Source organism: Canis lupus, chromosome 23, assembly GCF_048164855.1.
Source record: "Canis lupus baileyi chromosome 23, mCanLup2.hap1, whole genome shotgun sequence".
Classification (NCBI taxonomy): Eukaryota; Metazoa; Chordata; class Mammalia; order Carnivora; family Canidae; genus Canis; species Canis lupus.
Genome location: NC_132860.1, coordinates 11,976,182 through 11,995,851, shown reverse-complemented (window position 1 = coordinate 11,995,851; position 19,670 = coordinate 11,976,182). Strand labels below are relative to the sequence as shown.

Here is a 19,670-nt window from a genome sequence, read left to right as displayed (position 1 = left end):
AAGCTTTTCTGATAAAAACCAAACTGAACACTTCAATACTGTCCGGACAAAATTGTGATTGCCTCAGCCCATTTCTAGCTTATGAACTAAGAAAGACTCCCTGCTGAAGTATAAACTTCATAAGAGCAGGCAGGCCTGTGACTTAGTCATCTTTGTCCCTCAAGATGCCCAGTATAGTGGACAAATACTTTCCAAACAAAATTCAGAAGTGGATAATGGAAAGGCCATTAAAGTCATTTCAAGACCAAGCCTATTATTTATCCTTAAGCTGGCTTTTTTTTTTTCTTATTTAACAACTTCCAAAAATCCAGCAACCATATTCACATACTGGAAATGACTTACTTCTCTCTTTCACACGAATGTCACTGACTTGGAGTGAAAACTTCCCAGCTCCTGGCAGAGGCGTCCTGACTCAAAATGAGAATAGGCTGCTGCTGTATGGATCCTAACGTCCCAAATTTTAACAAGGAAGAATTACATCTCACCATCAGATGATTCACTCAAACCCAACATGGTGCAGCAAATGTTACAACTGAGAGTTCACAAAAAAGGGCACTGAGTATATATGACTCAGGTGAAAGGACCCAGGTTCTAGTATTGGCTTTACTAGTAAGTATCTACATGGCTGTGGGCAAGCCATTTTACCTGTAAGAATCACAGTTTACTCTGTCATACAATGAGGGTAAAAATGCACTACCTCATAGGATTATTGTGAAAAATCAAATGAGATAAGATAGGCACAAATGACTTTTAAACTTACATATTATTTTGTTTATTATAATAAACATTTTAAGCTCCAGGACTCAGTAAGGCAAGGACGGTATTGTGATGAAGAAATGAAGCTCTAAGTCCCCAATCCCTTGTTATCTCTGTGTCTTATATGAACATTAAGAGGCTTAGTAACAACATGTTAATACTAATTTGGCACTCTGCTACAGACAAATGCTTTCCCATTTATTGTTTCACTCCCCTTGTATATGTAAATGCGTTGGTGTTGGTTCAGTCTAGTTTTTTTTTTTTTTTTAAATCACATGCCTTCTAAGTGCCAGACACTGTGTTAGGCATTTTATATACATTTTTCTCTCTGAATTCTCTCTCTCTCTCTTTTTATTTTTGAATTCTCATAACAACCTATGAGCTAGGTAATAATATTCCCCTCTAAGAGATTAGGACACTGAGTTCAAAAATATTAAATCACTTTCCCAGGGTCACATAGCGAGTAAGAAAAGGCTCTGAGTCCAAGTCTGTCTGATGCCAAAACCCATGTTTTCCCTCTGTACTTCTCACTGGGGTATGAATGTCCCTAGTGATACTTGGCAATATATCAGAGAGTGTAAGAAGCCCAAGGATCATTATGACACATCTTATCAGATATCAATTTTATTTCATATTATGTCATTGAAGTGTGTCATTCACATTTGTTTTAATGCAAAACTAATACGGGATAAGATGTAAAATTCACATACATTTTAAAAAGAAAATATAAAACTTCAAAGAAATGTTGGACTTTTGGCAGGCAGCTTTGAGGCCAGGTCCCTCTAGGCCCTTGGAGGGTTCATGATCACTCTCATCTGCCTAGAGTTACTTCAGTGGCAAAGCATTAACCAAACACAGAAATCCCCAAGTCTCTGATTTGCTGGATCGAACTCCTCAGCCTCTAAAGAACTCATCCCAGCAGGATTTATATTATGACCTTTTCCAAAAGTTCTAATCACCCAAGACACGAAAAGGGGTTATGTTTCAGTAGAAAGGATTTTACTTTTACTTTTTTTCCCCCCATGGACTAAGGAACACTTTGGAAACAGAGATTCAGTCATCACTGAACAGGTTAGCTTTCTTTTACCTAATTCATAAATCTCTTCCTGTTGTTGACCTTTCCATTTACCTAAAGAGGATCCTCTTCCCAAGCTTCCTCCAATGGGGCTGGGGATGCTGCTTTTGTTAGGCAGATTAACGGGGCTGGTTTTGCTGGCTGGGAAGAGGCTCTGGGTGGGAGATGTTGGGGACTTGACAGGCTCGGCTGTCTTGGGTCGGGAAGAGAGATTTAGCGGCTGTGCGGCTGCTTCATCCTACAAGAGTTTAACATAAATAATTATTAAAAAAAAAGACAAATGAAGCACATTATCACTTAGTAAGCCACAGTTATTTTACACCTAAGAGACAATGCCACATTCTCCTACAATAATAACAAAAGAAGCTAATTATCTACCTCCTTGAAGATTCATCGGAAGGAAACCTCATTAATTTCCCTGTGTTATGCTTCTATTTACATTAACTGTGTAGTTGGATCATTCTTTTTGCCAAATTAAAATCTGAATTAGCTCACATTACAGCTTAATTTCCTAATGTGTTTTCAAGGATCTAAATTAACCTAGGGCATTTACAAAGAATTATTTAAAATTTCAGCAGCTCTGTAGTGCTTTTGTGTTATTCTCTCTGAAAAGTTCCTGCAACTATAAATAGGCTCTGCAGCTAATTTTTTAATATATATTTTAAATCAAACAATTGCAAGTACTTTAAAAATGAAAACACAGGCTTCTTCTGCTCTCCTGGGCCTCTGCCCAGGGAGCCACATGCCACAGCATGGCTTCTATGTGGCTTTCTGGGTGTGGACACTCCTCATGGTCTATATTCTGGTCTCTATTCATGTTTAAAATTAATTTTTGCAAAGAGCAAGCACACATTATAATTATGTTTTACATACCATGCTATATGTAATTTATTTTTCATGTCTAAAGTGATGTCTCTTTATATTCTTTGCTATGTATATTTACAGAATGTCTATTTTAAGAAGCCTGTCCTTCTATACTGGGCACAGTATTCAAGTATCTGACTTGTAATTCTAGTGTAACCAGGAGCTTGAAAGCTAAACTCCTTGCCTTTATTTGCTCTCATTTATCCTACCATTAAACACACATAACAACATGCTCGTCATTTTAGAAATTTAGTTGTAATATAAACATAGTCATTTAAATGCTCAGTTATGAGACCTATCTTATTGTGTTCTAAAATTGTCGGCAAATGTTAATTTCTGTTTTGTTTCTGAGGAGGCATTGAGAATTTTTTTAATGTCATCTTTTAAAACACAATAGAGCTTGGAAACAGAACATCCTCTCCTTTGGGAAGAGAGCCTGACCCTAGCTGATCCTGTCTCCTTCAATACCATGGTCATTGTTTAAGGGAGGACAAAAAGAGATGCCAGAAAAGGCTCTCGGGAGGAAGATTAGAAAGAGAAAATAGAAACAACATGCACAGAGAAGCCAGGGTGTATACCAAGCACTGTGCTAGACATTTTCACATACATTTGCTCATTTAACTAGCAATAAGTCTATGAGGTTGGGCAGTATTATTCTAAATTCACAAAGGAGGAAGGGCCAGAGTGAGAGGTCATTGTCCAAAGCCACACATGGAAGGATAGCATTTGAATTCTAGTTTATTGGACTCCAAATCCCAGATCCCTTTTCTATTAAACTGTCAGAGAAAATAAGTCATGTGATAACATAGTGTTCTGTTTTTTTATCTTGGTAGGAAATAGATAATCTGGCACATCTATGTTGGAATGTACATTTTTCCATATTTAGACATAGGAGACATGACTATATCCACTGTGCATGTCAAAATATCTTACGTGTTTGATTATAATTTTACATCTCTTACTCTGCACCCACAGGGTATTTAGCCTGATTAGTTGCTTTACTCCTCTCTAGACAATAGTGATTTATTTGCTAGGTATCTAGTTTTCTCCAAGTTTTTTTTTTTTTTTTTTTAATTTGGGGTTCATTGAGCTTCTTAGACATCTGAATTCAGAGTGTTCTTCAAAGTTGGAAAATTTTCAGCCATTACTTCTTCTAATATATTTTTCTGTTCCTTTCCTTTCCTTTCCTTCTGAGGCTTTAAGTGCATACAATAGGCCAGTTGATGTCCCACAACACTGACAGTCTTTTTTAAGGTATTTCAGTTTGGATATTTTCATCATTCCATCATCAAGTTCACTAATCTTTTTTTCTGTGGCGTCTAATCCCATCGGTACTAATCTAGTATACTTTTAATCTAAAAACTATATTTCTTATCTCCAGACATTCCATGGGTGTGTTTCATGTCTTATAATGCTCACGTTTTCCCTCTGTCTTCTTAAACATGTAAAGTTTATGACATCTATTTTTTTCAGCTTTGAGTATACCCTGATTATTTATTTTTATAATTCAATCATTGCTACTTCTGCCAACAATGCACTGAGCAGGGGAAGCATCTACCAACTCCCAATCAAGTAAATTTCTTTTCATCATGGCAGGCTTGATATTGGTTCTCACAGCATGGTCTGGCCTGATGGAAATTTCATGGATGTTTTTTAGGAGGAAGATTTGCCTACCTCTTCATTTGGCTATAGTTAGGTGACCCTATGGTAGCTGTTTTTGCTGTCTTAACTGCTAATTCTATCATTTGTGCCATTTTGGGGTCTGTTTCTATTGATTTACTTTTTTTCCTCATTATTGCTTGTATTTCCTTGCTTGTATGGATGCTACACACTATGAATTTTATATTGCTGGGTATTGAGTTTGTGTATTCTTTCAGATATTTGTGGACTTTGTTTTAAGACACAGAACAATTTGAACAAAAGCAACATGTTTGCTTTTAAGCATATTAGGTAGGTTCAGAGCAGTCATTAATTTAGGGATAATTTGGCCCCATTACTAAGGTAACACCCTTTCGGCAACACTACTTGACACCCTCTATGTTCCAAGATCTTTCCACTGTGGCTAATGGGAATATAATCCAACCTCAGTCCTTTGTGAACCTTGCAATTGCTTTGCCTGCTGTATCTGGTATTTTTCCCTGGTCTCAGAGAATTTCCTCGTATACATAGGCTGATCAGTACTCAGCTAAATACAGGGGGATCTTCTACAGATTTTCAGTACTCTCTCTCTCTCAGTGTACAACTCTCTCCTCTCTGGTACTCTACCTCACAAACTCTATCTACCTTGGCATCCCAAAATCCTGAATGATATCCCTCTACTCAGAGAGGCTGCCATGTTCCATGTGTACCCTTCCTTGCACTATGACCTAGAAACTACCTCTAGACAGTAAGCTGGAATAATCATAGTACTTGCCTCACTTGTTTCTCTTCTCTCAGGAATCACTGTCCTATATTCCTACTGTAAATGTCTGAAAATCATTGTTTTATATATTTTGTCCTGTGTTTCAGTTGCTTAAGCTGGGAGACTAAATCTGATCCCTGTTCCTCCATTATGGCTAAAAGTGGAAATCTCGTAGGTATTTAGTTAGGATCTCTCTCAGTATATAACTAGATATTTCAATTACAACCACTATCACTATCACCATAATCTTCTTTATTATCATCAGATCTTCATCATCACAATCATCACTATACTTATATTTACAGAATACTCATTATATGCTAGAGGATTTAAGACCCACAATATTAACTCCCATTTTTCAGAGCAGAAAACTAAGGCTGAAATAAGTTAAATAATTTGCCCAAAGTGACACAGATGGTAAAAGTGGTAGAAATGAAATTTGAACAAAAAAATTCTGATTTCTGATGTTGGTAATTATAGTAGATAAAAATTCTGAGGGAAAAGAAGGTATATAGGTTATCTATGTTTAATTTTGTTACCTTCAGCAAACTATGCCCTATGTCATGTGGTCATGTTATGTACAGAGGGAAAGCAGTGATTACAGACAAAATCATATCTTAGTGACCATAATCCTTTCAATTACCAAATCATGAGATTATCTTCCGAACTTCTTCAATAATAGGTAGAAGCTATTTTTTTAAATTTAAAACATCTGCTTTAATGTCTTGATAAACAATCTAATAATTATAAGGAATGTTTCCTTTGTTATTAACATAAAATATAGTCAAGTCAAATTATATAGAGAACTCCCTAAGAATTTGCATGTGGTCAAGTGAGTAATAAAACTCAGTTGGCCCACAAAGCTGGAATGGTAAAAGCAGATGTAAACTTGAATTTAACCAGGGAACATTTTACTCATCCAGTAAAGGCTTGGTTTGGTAAGATTCCATTTGGCCAAGTCACTTATAAAATTACTTTTTCATGTTAAAATATCTAATACTCAATACCTCAAGTCAATAATGCTTGATATGTTCATATGCTAACAACTATAATTAAATGAAGTGCCTTGGTTTGAGTTGTAGTGTTCTGACTCTTATTCACAAACAGAAACTCTTGGAACACAAAATAGATAGGCTGTTTCCATAAGTAATGCTACCTTATTAAAAGTAAGCTGCCTATTGTAATATCCCAATATTTCTAACAACAAAGCATAAATGTTCATTTATTTCTTTGGAGAATTTAAAGCAAGGGTGGCATGAAATTAATTCCTATCTGCACATTATAAAAAATAAAATAATTTCAGTGGCTTTATAGCATTTGATGCTGTTTGTTAGCCTTAGAAGTTTCCCTTGTGAAAATTTAATAATTGCAAAATTTCTCCAAATGTAGTCCCTTTTGGGCATATTACATCTCTGCTTAGCATACCCTTCTAAGTAGATAAGTCAATGACAGAAAACAATTGTTTCTCTGAACTATATTATAAAAACCAACCAGTACCACCTATAGGTACCAGCTGCAGCACAAAGTTGGAACATATCATCTATTTCCCTCTGTTGCCAAATACTTCCTGGGTGCCACATTTTAAGACTCTGAAAATTAGTTGAGGAAAGACATCTAGTAATGTCCCAGCAGTAACCTGGGAGAGCCTGTTTATCCTCTCACAACTACACGGCATCAAAGCATGAATAGATAATGACACCACTCACTGCTCATTTGAGCCCACGTGAATTATTCCAACAAACCATACGAAGTCCAGCATTAGATTCTTTTCTGTCCCCCTTTTTTTTAAATCTAAAGTTTTGAGAACTTCCTTTTCTGATACTGTAAGTTGGCTCCCACCTGTTTAAGAAACTTCGAGAGAAAGTGTCACAAGTCTATGACAAAGACTGGTAATAAAACCATGGCCATTCATGCCAATGAGCATTAAAAAATAAAAGCCAGAATCCAAAGGGGAAAAACTCTTGAGAAGTGAATTTGCAGATTTAGGTAAAGATCTCACAATATGGCACTATTGTTATCAAAAGGGAAACACCTGTTTCTCAGTGCTCAATCATGAAGTTTACCATAAAGAGGAGCATTTGGGGTTCCTTTATGCTGCTATGCTTCCTGCTGTTTATTCCCAACCCAGTCTGGTTCACTACTTTTCTTGTGAAGCTGTTTTCCAAACTGTTTTCACAATCCTGCAAAGCAAGTACCTTAACTTGAGTTACAGGGCTGGTCCCTCTCTTTTCATTTTTTATCCCGGTAGGTGAGACTGCCCCTGCTGTGTTTGGTGGCTGTGGAGCTGATGGCATCTTTGCTCCAGGTGACACCTGCATGCTGGCCAGCTGAGCGGCATAGAGCTGCTGCAAAACAGGGAAGACAAACATTATCTCTTTAAATGCAGCTGAAATTGAGTTTCACAAAAAAACAAAACAAAACAAAACAAGACAAAAAACTTACCATATTGTTAGATAACTATTTCTCTGACAGCCTTGCAATTTCTCTTTCACTATTTTTTAAAGAGGAAATAAGAGAGACCAAATAATATAAAGAAAGAGCACTAGTATGAGAGCCATTGTCCTGTTCTTGGTCCTTTGAGCAGTAACTTTATGAACCCGAACAAAGGACTTGGTTGCTCTAGAACTCAGTTTCTTTGGTACAAAAAGAAATTTGACTAAATCATTTTCTATCATTCTTTCTAGTGCCTAAAATTGATGTAAAAAGTTCTTCAAATGTCAGTATGTCCATTCATGTGATTTTAATATTCATGAACTAAGAAATTAGTCTGAACTTTCCTAGGGATTCCTATAAGAATATTGTTCTTATTCAATATCAACCAAACTTCTCAGGGGGATGCTGATCCTTTTGGATGATAAGAACGCTGCCCTCAAGATCCCTGAGGCCCAACAGCAGTTACTGTTTTCTCAGGGTCTTATTTCTAGGCCACATATAACATAATCCTCAAGAGAATATAGCCATATTCTTGACAAAAAAATGAAATGGAATGGAATGAAATGGAATGAAATGAAATGAAATAAAATAAAATAAAATAAAATAAAATAAAATAAAATAAAGCTTCTTTTTCCTAGCATAGGTATCAAATCCTTAACTATTGACTTATTAGCTTTTGGGTGAAATTGGTAATAAGTGAATGTGTTAATCTGCTATGGTTAACCAGAATTCAGATACCTCAATCTTTACACTATTTAATGCTTGGAAACTCCATTCAAATATTTTCTTTTCTTCTTATAATCGAGATTAAGCCATTACCTTGATAGTCATATTTCTATCATAATAAATAGAAAGCTTCCTAGTTCATCAACCACAGAGAAAATAGCTCAAACTTTGCCATATTAGTAAGGGAAAAAAAAACAGGTGGTTTGTATGTAATTTCCAGCATTACTATCATTCAGATGGACAAATAAAAAAAATTACAGTAATCAAAAACAGACCTTTCAGCACATGTAATTAAATGAAAGCTTAATAAAGAATAATTTGCAAGAGCCAGATGTGCTTATGTCATGATTGTTGCTTTCTTTGGAACAATTTTTCTAATATAACAAGCCTCTAAAGAAATTAAAGTTTCATAATTCTGTGTGTGCAATGACTCAGTGGCAAGAAAAATTCACAAGTAAGAGTCAGTCAAACTGCTAGAATTTAGAGAGAGAAAAGGCTGCCTCTTCTGTTTCCTTTTTACTCTGTGGTATCCTTTTCCTTTGAAATTCAGCCAGGTGTCTTCAAAGAAGGGGGGGCAAGTGAAGCTTCTGAAAATTTTCTGCTTGGATAAAGCCACTGAAGAAAAGTTTTATACTGAATGGAGTGAAGATGGTTGAGAGCTGAAAAAATGTGGGCCACACAGTATCTGGCGTCATGACCAATATGCCCTCCTACTGAGTATTAAAGAGTCATGAAATCTTAGAGAGGCAAGAGTCCTTAGACATCATTTATGCCTTCATTTTCCCTCAATAATTCAAAGATCAGAAGAAATTCAATTTTACTCAATTTTGAGTCCTCCAGGGGACTGCAACTAGTGAAAAAAAATGCAGAAAAACAAATCTTCGGGAACAAATCTATTTTTTAAACAGCTAAATCCAGAAAGCCTTCAGATTGAACAATACAGCCGCTTTTTAGAAAAAATGTTAATTGCTTCCTCTAAAGCTTTGATAACCGTTTACTTTATATCCCTTTCTAGTGGTTTGTGCCTAAGAGAGGAAAGACCCCAGAAATGCTGAGACTCCTCAGAGCTCCTTGTAAGCTGTGATCAAGGATAGTAGCAAGAAGCAGCATCGCCACATACCATATAACTTACAGAGCTGGGTAAACTGGACAGTAGGATGTCAGATAAGATTTAGTAGAATAAGCTTTGAAATAAAAATCAGAAAATAGAGCCCAAAGTAAAGATAGAAGGTGCTCACAAAAGGTAAATATTGTCACATTTTGTCTTACAAAACATATAACTTGAGATCTAAGTACCATGCTTTTCAGACTGAAGACTTTCAGATCTGGCCTAGATAAAAAGAATGCCATTCGTTGAATAGGTGCAGGTTTACTAAACGATTTCACAGACAGCTCATCTTCTAAGCTAACAGTAATTGAATATGTTCTATGTGCAAGGCTCTGTGTTAGAAGCTGTAGAGGATTCAAAGTCTTGGAACAAGAACACAGCCTGGAGAAGACAGAAGATACAGATCCTAAACACCCGATGTGCCCCTTCTTGGGGTGCTTATCGCTTTTTTAAAAATCTGTGTTTAGTTGTGCAATTATGTCTTGTCATGCTCAATAGACTGTAAGCTTATTGAAGTCACAATCAACCTGATAATTTCTGAGTGCCTAGCAGCAAGAATAGTGCCTCACAAATAAGAGCTAACCAATCAATATTTTCTGAATTAACGTACTATATAAAACCACTGCATGTTAGGAACGAGAGACATTCTCTATAAATGAAGCAGCAGAAGTGATATATGATTATATTTATTTTATGCAACAAATAATTTTATGCTGTTGAGTTAAAAAAAAATAAAAGGAAAATAAACCCAGCCCAAATGAAATTACATTGTTTCACAAGAAATGGTTCTTTTGAAGTCATTTGTTAGAATGTTAACAAGAAAGCTTTTCAATAACTGCTAGCTTCAGTCAACTCTCTTCAACTTTTCTGACACAAATTCTACTTCTTGAGCAGCAACTGAGGGGGTAATTCCAATTTTTCTTCTTAGTCTAGTTATTTATGAATTTAAAGATTCTTTAAACGCTACTGCATCCTTTTTTGGAAGAACATAAAATATGAGTTATTCAAATAAATAGCTTTAGTTCAAAAACTCCTTTGCAGGCTAATGGTTTGGGAAAGAGAAACGTTAAACTCTGATTAACTAGTACATAAGAGTTTACAAAAGTGTCATTCCACATAAGATTCTGAGATCATAGTTCACAGTCACAATGATGATAATGATGAATATTCATTTCCAAACACAGTTGAGGTTTACAAAACCAACAATGTAGTAAAGCTTATAACAGGCTTAGCCAAAGTCTCATAAACATTTAAACTTTGGTGAAGACTTGTTTCTGTAAATATAGATTTTTTCCATTTCAATTTTGAAAAATGTTCAATGATTGTTTGGGATATTGTTTCTTTATCCAAGATATATAAAAGATATGCAGGGCATACATGTCAAAAATGAGCCTAGCTAAATATTTTTCAAAATTATAAAATCACTCATATTTTATAGAGCACTTTAAGAAATGCTTTTACTGTTTTATGGCTAAAAATATTCCACCTTTAATATTATTAGTTCAGTTTTAATAAAGTAGCCAGTATTAAGATTTTGGTAAGTTGAAAAATGAACTTAGCTCCTAGAACTGAAAGGGCCTCACCAAATCATTTAGTCTAGTCTTACCTCCTCATTCTACTGATGAGCAGAGGGCCGTAAAAGAGAAGTAACATGCTGACAACAGTATAACTAGTTAGCATTGGTAGTAGAAGAACACTCTAGCTCTCATTTCAACATTACCATTTAAAGTAGAAATGACTATATAACGAACCAACCTTTGCACCTTGCAGGTACGTTTCCAGTATTGATGAATTTGTCCAATGACAAATCTTTATCTAATGCTTACCATAAACTAAACATTATGCTAAATACTTGGAGGGTCAACAACAAGAGACTCAGAAATAGTCTTCATCTTAATGGAGCTAGAAAGAAAAACTGACATTAAATAAATGCTTAGACAGTAACTATGAATTATGGTTAGGTTAAGTGCTGAGAAAGAAAAATACAGAATGTCAAAAGACCATTGAACAAAGGTATTTAGCATAGTCTGGAGAATCAAAATAGCTTCTCTAAGGAAGTGATACTTTAAGAAAGAATTATCCAGCTGGAAAGGTTATAAAGAACATTCCAGAAAAAAGAAAGATTATTATGGCTCTGAGGTAGAAAAGAAGAGAATATTTCAAGAAACTAACAAACGGCCAACATGGCAGGACTGTTGAGTGAGGGTGGAGTGGCATGAGAAGGATCTGGAGAGGGGTGGAGTCTTATAGGTCACATTAATCATTTTAGACTTTATTCACCAAAAAAGAAGTATCTAGAAAAAGCAATGAACTAAAACCAAGACACAAAGAATCTTTCCTGTGCTTTACCTCTAATTCACTGACCAATCTTTTAAATAAATTAGATTAAGTCCTATGAAGAGCTCATAAATCCATAAACATCTACCTCTAGTACTGTTTCTAGAGATCTGTGTCCTGAGACTTGCCCTAAAGAAAAACATATCTTGCATTTGGATCCTGGTGATACTTTAATAACTAGGCCTACTTACATTCAACACAAAACAAATAGGTCCTACAAAACTCAGCCTTATGGTGAAATTCTTGAGTGCCTTAGAGTATATACACTGGTCTATAGTCAGGATCTAAAAATTTTATCGTGTCAGAATCATTTTATAACACTATCGCGCTTGGGAATAGAGGCCTGCTTTACCCCCAATACAGCCAAATTCATGTCAAATTATAATGAGTGGTGTCACAGTCTACTACTTAACATAACATGAAATATACACATATATGTACCTACTTTGTGTGATAAAATCATGTAAGATCTCCAATAGAGAGCCCCATAGAAAAAACAGTGCGAGGCCTGTATTCTCATAATCACATGATTTTCACATAACCACATAACCACTCATCCAGCCATTCAATCATCACCCCCATTCATTCACGTGTTCATTCAACAAATATATATTGTGCGCTAACTCAGTCAGGTTCTATGTCAGGTATTTTACACTTATTATTTTATTTAGTTTTCAAAATAATTATATAAAATGGGAATTATTATCTATTACAGAGTCAGTCTGACTTTAAAGTCCATGTGCTTTAAGTAAGCTATACAGTGAATTATAATGAAACCCATTTCCTGTCTCTAGCCACCAGACAAGAATCATTGTCCAAGGAGAAGAGAGATTCTGATGTTGCTGCTGTTCCGAGTTCTCAAATAGCAAACTGTATTTCCAGATGTCTTACAGTGACTTTTTCTTAAATGGCACCTCACAGTCCTCAAATATGGAAAGAGTTAATGGTGCCACCAGCCACCTTGAAGGTGCAAGGGGCACGATTGTGATCTAAACAACCCCTTTCTGCAGCCAATCTTTGAGCCATAATAGAAGATATTCGAAATACCCTAGTGACACATATTTAATAGGTGGATAAAGTAAAAATAACTATGCAGAGTATAGGTAGAAATGGGAGAACTTGATCAAAATGGAAATTGGCACCCAGTATGCTCCTGTATATGGAAACCAACAGTGAAAAAGCAGGCACACCTTCACACACTAGATTCTCTTTGGAGTAAATTCTCCTGTGTTTTGTCATTTCAATTAGAAAGGGCATTTTAAAGTGGCCTGTCGGAATCTGGCCCAGGGAGAAAGAAAAAAACATTTTCCCTCAAACACAACTAGCCTATTGGTGGATAATGAAGAAAGGAAGGGAAGGAAAATGCTATTCTATAAAAACAGATTCGATAGGTACTACTGAGAGCTTTCAACCCCGACCCTTATAGTTACCTCACTTGCTGTAACTCCACATAGTATCTGGGAACCCCATATCTCCAGCCCTGGTTAACTCAGGTTCTGTTCTTGTGTACCACACACTACTGAGGGCAGTGGGGGCAACTGGAGATGTTGGAGGAAACAAGCAGGGTGGGTGAGGGGTGTCTTTAAGGAAATGAAGGTCATTATTTACTTGATTGATCCTGCCTAACACTAGGCCCCAAGCCTGGCTCAGTTCTCCAGGGACATCCTGGGTTTTGTTACCTTCTCAAAACAATGCTGATGACCATTCCTCTGCCTACCAAGCAAGGCATGCTATAAAGCTGGACAAGTTCAGCTGTGAGTCTGTGAAAAGGTGGAACGGAGACAGGGGTAATTAAGCAGCATGATTTAGTGCTTGTTCAGCACAGGGAAGAAAATATGTCAGTAACAACTCATTACAGACTGGTCGGGGGTTGGTGGAGGGGGTGTGCTCAGAGAAAGCTTAAAAATAATTTGAAAGAGATCACAAATACTTTTACTTCTCATAAACCTCCAATGTCAACAAAACGATCCAGGAAATATAGCTGTGGTTTTATGGAAGGAAAGAACTGAAGTCCTTGTTTTTCAGCATAGAAGGTACTTGTTTAGCTATACCCCTAATATTTGACACCAAAGAAAATTGGCTGTAGGGATAGGAGATGAAAAGGAATAGGGGGAAGAGCTACCACTCTCCCTTCTCACGTATTGGGCTAATTTCTAACTCAGCCTCCTTGCTTCTCTTGCCATATTCTTTCTTTCCCTATTAACTCCTCATGTTTGTAAAAATTCTACTCATCTTTTGAATCTCAAGTCAAAAAACCACTTTTTCCTTAAAGCCTTATCTGACCCCTGCCTCCTTTGTGCTCCCACCAGATCTCTTCTATTCCTGTGTAGTCTGTGGAATGTTTTTTTTTTTTTTTCATGTCTTTATCTCCCAGTAGATTCCAAGCTCCTTAAGGGAATGACTGAGTCTTATTTATGTCTCTAGCACCTAACATCATGCTTGACATTTAATAGATGCTCTGTTACCACCAACCACTAAAACTCCTTGATTTTCCTTCTTGTCTCTATCATTGGAATCATTATCATTTCTGCCCACACCCTTTTCTTAGGATACCTTTCCTCACACCTGTCAAAAAGGAACTCCAGAGATGGAATTCATCTTTCTCTGTTTTGGTTTTCTTGAACCTATAAGCATGTGGGTTCATTAAGTCATGCACTGATTTTCTTGCAAGGGAACACCAGATAACACAATGTTAGCAGGAGAAAGAACTGTAAACATCATCTAATCCAATCCCTTTGCTTTACAGATGAGGGAAACTCAAGCCTAGTGGAAGGAAGGTGATTTGCATAAGAATACCAACTGGAAGGCAATAGATAGAAGGAAATCTAGAACCCAGGCTCATTATTTGCCCCCCTCTGGTGTTCACACAGACTTGTCTCCTTGTCCTCTATTCTCTTAGGGAACTCAGTGCAAATAGAATATGTATATTTTATCAGAGCTCTAGATCTGGACTACATAAAACCATTGTTTTCCCACAATTCCCCTAGAACTAAAAGATAAATGGATCCTATATGTACTTGAAAAATAATTATTGGGCACCCGAGAATAATTTATGTTGTAGAATTCTATTTTAATATTTGTTTTAAAATGTACAAATTTGAAAATGCAACTACGGTAATTAGCTTAAGGTAATTATAATCATGTGAAGGTGTTTTCAGATTTTTAAAATTAAAGTTTATGCAAATACATAAGGGGTCAAAAATTTGTCTCAGGTGAGAGCAGACCTATTTTACTCTCTTTGAGACTTCAGCCATTTGCCTTTCCACAACAACCAAAGGAAAAATAGGACAAGCATTGACCGTAAGCCATTGGAAAGCCAGGACCTGTTTAATTCATTTCATTATCCCCTGCAGCCGGCTCAAGAATGTCAAGTAAAGAAAAATGAATCGAAAAAAGAGTTTTCCTGGCTAGAGATCCTCTTGCCTATTTTCCCAAGCACTGACTAGCTCCTCTGACATAACCCATTGTGCTAACAGGGTGGGGAGGCATGGGGAGAATATGCTGGGTGTTGAGAAGAGAAGCTATAAAAGAAAAAGAAAAGAAGAGAAGAGAAGAGAAGAGAAGAGAAGAGAAGAGAAGAGAAGAGAAGAGAAGAGAAGAGAGGGAGAAAGAAGAAAGAAAGAAAAAGAAAGAAAGGAAGGAAGGAAGGAAGGAAGGAAGGAAGGAAGGAAGGAAGAAAGAAAGAAAGGAAGGAAGAAAGAAAGAAAGAAAAGAAAGAAAGATCAGCGAGAGGCTCAGGTCAATGGTCCTACCTTCACATGAAGAGAACTTTAAAAAAAAAAATTCTGAATCCATCAGGTTGAGCGCCCAGTTAGTCATCTGCTGCACCAACAAAACAAAACAAAACAAGACAAAACAAAACAAAACAAAACAAAACAAAACACAAAACACCAGAATTCCTTCTTGGATTACAGCAATTATATTGGAATGCATTCAGAAGAGCTTTTCCTCATGGAACATAGTTGCACAGTACACACAAAGTGACCCCCAGTAATTTTAATAAGAAAACTGTCTCTCCGTGCTTCTTCCCGGTATCTTTCTTTCAGGGTGCCAAATAAAGTATGGAAATACATAATGCCTTATTTACAGAAATGAAGTTCAGTCATTGAAACAATTAGTACTTTGGTTCTTAAAGCAAGATATTCAAAGAGGTGATAATGAGGGCAGTTGGAAATCGACATTATGGGAATGAATCTGTTTTCCTTCTGTTTCCAAGAGCTGGGCAGGCAGCGCTGAAGAGCCCCAGCTCTCTGAATGCACTCCAAGTGGTACAGCTTGCATTCGTAAGGCTCCTTTAACTCTCTCCTCACAAAGGCCTTAGTTCATTGGGGGAAACCGTAAACTAGTGCATCTTGACTCCACCAATAGGAAATAAAAACTCGTCAAAGGGTCCCGAAGGTGGATTTGAAATCTAAATGTTACTTCCCATAGCCTTTAAGTCACAGGGAAGTTTCAGTGGGTATATATATTTGAGTACATGTGTTGAGTTCAATAAAGTACTTTTTTCATAAATGAGTATATGCTAGGCTCCTAATATTGAAAAGCATCATTTCTTTGTAACCAAAAGGTGAATTTTGGTTCAGATTCATTCAAAAATCATTTACTGAGTAGTTACTAATGACCAGGCATTACTTGGGAAAACAGAAGTGAGCAATGGCTTTGGGGCAGGGAGAGGGCAAGAGAAGATATGTAAATCTGATGCTAATATGCACTGCTGAATATAAAGTGACAAGGTCTATGGATATGGGGAACGGGGGTGTTTAAATATGGACAAGGTCAGGAAAGCGAAAATAAATGGCATTTGAGTAGAGATCTACCTGTAAAAAGGGAGGGAGGGAGCCAGGCCACTACCAGGGGATAGCACCCCAGGCAGAGGCAAAGGGTAGGTGAATGTCCCTAAGCAAAGAGATGCTTGTGCTTGGAATATGTGAGGAACCACAGGGAGCCCCTTGTGGCTGGAGCAGAGGGAGCTGGGCAAAGGATGATGGGTCAGATATCAAAAAGAGAGCAAGGGAGCCAGATCATGTAGGTCTCAAACACCATCAAACAGACATTGGATTCCATTCTGAGTTTCCGGGAAACACCATTACAACAATATGGCAGATCTGGAAATCCCTCAGCAATACCCACAGAAAAATCTGGAAGTATGCCAGGACTGCCTTGCCTTGGCCCACGATGATTGCCAAGAAACCAGATGCTGTTGCTTGAAAAATATTCTACAACTGCTCAGCTTCTATGCCCTTCGATTTCCATCCATAATGAAGCCTCCAAAACAACAGAATGAAGACAAATATGATTGAGTATGCAATGAAAAAAAAGTTTTTATTTAAATTATTAAATATATATACTCAGAAAAACAAAATTGCATGAAACAAAAGTATAATATTTTCTAAATGCTATTTTTCTTCACTTTAATGAAAGGACAGAACAAATGTTGCTGGTTAAAAATAAACATGTTTATTATATGTAAATGTTTTTAGTGTTTTTAAACCGAACTTGGTTTTTAATTTCTCAGGAGACTATGGAAGACTGAACACAACAGTCATGCTAATGAACAAAATTCATACCTATGATGAAATGTAAAGATTTATTAAACAGAAATTTCATGTTAATGATATTAACATGAAATGTACACTTGTAATAAATATTGAGGGAGATAAGGATGTATTTTGAATTTACTTTTAAGTGATCAAGTAAACTTGACAAGGAATAATACAAAATGTCCTCTTCTTACTTCCTTTTTTATTTTCTTCTATATTTTTAAAATCCAAATAAATGTTTTACCCTGTTTCAGAGCCACCTACACTAACTGTCATTTTTTGAACTGCAAATTATTAATATTGCCAATTGGAGAAGTTCAGCATATTTTGCAGTATGTAAATATGCCATCTGTATCCTACAGTAATACCCATGGCTTACTCCCTAATTAGCAGAAAGGAATGATACCTTATCCATAGCAGCCACGGTAAAAATCATTCAAAAAGTGTGTAATAAGCACACAACACACTTTATTGTCACTAGATTTGATACTGATTACTGTATCAATAATTCACCTTTAAAAATCCTTATAGCAGATGAAGCAGGTAATGCTTAATATAAAGGACTAAAGAATACACGTAGAAAAATAAGGGTTATACGTTGCTGTGACAGGCAGGACATTACAGTGATTAAGAGGCCACACTCCTTCATCAGAACTATGTAATCTAAGGCAAGGTTATTTCATCTCTCTGGGTCTTAAATTTCCACATCTTTAAAATGGGAAACATAACAGTACCTACTCCGAAGACTGTTGTACAGAGTGAATGAGCTAATGCACATGACATACTTAGAAGAAGGGCACACTATAAAGACTCAATTCTTGTAGGCTCTTATTCCTCTCAGTATATTCCTCTTTAAGAGATATCACTCCAAAGATCTTACTCAGAAAAACATCTAGCATTTTTATTCAATTTAGCAAAAATGTATTAGGGATCCAAAGACGGAGAGGATCTGCTGCCTCTCAGGAACTCCTGAGCAAGGATAGGAAGGAGAAAGGGAGAGAGATTCAACATGATAAACAGCAGCAGGGAAGCATTTGCAAATTACTACTTCATGAAACACCATCACTGGGAACAATTAGGGATTTTTTTTCCTTGGCTTTATTGAGATCTTAGCAAATAATACTGTGTCAGGCTTACGTGTACAATGTGGCGATGTGATATATGTATATAATGTGAAATGATCACCACAATAATGTGAGTTAACACACCCATCACAGTTAGTTTTGACTGCTTACCTGAAAGCTCTGGAATGAGATCCAACACTAACTAAAACGTATAAAGAATCCTAGAAAATTATTTTGCCAAAAAGAAAAAAAAAGTAAAGAAATCCTGAGCAGAATGAACAGCACAGCAAGCCCTAGAACACATGCAGTGTTTAGACTAACAGAGCTTCTGTTCTTTTATTAACGTCTCCCTTCCAGCTCATTCCTTCAGACTAGAACCCAAAGACTGCTTCACAGACTAGGATGGTCTCACTAAGGGCCAAGATGGCTTTGAGAAGCCTCAAGATTTATAAAATGTGGCACTTCTCTCGTACAGGGAAACCACCCTCGGCTATTCATTTAGGGAACAGGAACTTTGTTCTGTTCTTGTTTCTTTTTTTGGCCATTGTTGGACAGAGAAAATCTCGAAGCATTCCAGGTCCTAATTTGGGAGGGATATTTTAGAACCTCAATACCTCGTGGAAGCTTCCCGTAACACCTTTGGAAAACTCTCATTACATGATGTGAAATCGCAGCTTTAGTTTGTTAAGAGGGCACGATTCCGAGTGGACCGTGAAATATTTATGTCTCTGTGCAGCTCTTTGAAGGAATAATCTTATGTTTTTGTGCCTGTCCTGGGTCAGAGGTTCAAATCATCACTTCTTTCTGTCACTCCTTATATGTTTTACTATAATTTACAGCTCAGCAAGAGGACTCATAAAACAAAAGTGTCTATTTTATTTCAGCAACTAATTCTAGTTAATCAAAGATTTCCAGCCAAACAACCCAGCATGAAACTCTGCGTGGAAAATATGAGGAGAACAAAGCATTTTGTCAAATAACACATCTCATGATGTAAACACATATGTCTCTTAGAGGGAATTTTATCGTTTCCACATTATCGGCATACAAAAGGAGCATTCTTGTCGCAGACCTGGTGCAACTGTGGAGGCATCGTCATTGGAAACAAGAGCCTGATTAGGTTCCCACACAGATATGAATAGACTTTCCTTTTTTAGTGAAATCGCTGCTTTTATTCCTTTTTAAAACAGACTGGTAATTGTCACCCTAAAAACACTGAATTGTACTAGGGCAACATTTGTTTCTGCTCTTTTTTCCCATCTTTTTAGAATCAGCCAATAACGTTACTATCCCTTCTGGTTGGTCCTCTTCTGGAAAGTCTGAGTTAATCCACAGCTGTGTGAATGTGAAAAAGGGACACAGCAGG

At 36.6% G+C, this 19,670-nt stretch overlaps 1 protein-coding gene across 34 annotated transcripts in view; it reads right to left on the bottom strand.

Moving 5' to 3' along the window:
• SOX6 (SRY-box transcription factor 6) overlaps positions 1-19,670 on the bottom strand; it is a 633,064-nt gene that overhangs the window by 81,083 nt on the left and 532,311 nt on the right. For 31 of the 34 annotated variants that reach the window (XM_072793935.1, XM_072793936.1, XM_072793934.1 and 28 more), the window contains 2 exons: positions 7,292-7,441; positions 1,886-2,069 (listed from right to left, as the gene is read on the bottom strand). In XM_072793935.1, the coding sequence (XP_072650036.1) occupies positions 1,886-2,069; positions 7,292-7,441 (334 nt within the window). The remainder of the gene's footprint in view (positions 1-1,885; positions 2,070-7,291; positions 7,442-19,670) is intronic. The other 3 variants (XM_072793927.1, XM_072793957.1, XM_072793958.1) reach the window with 1 other exon arrangement.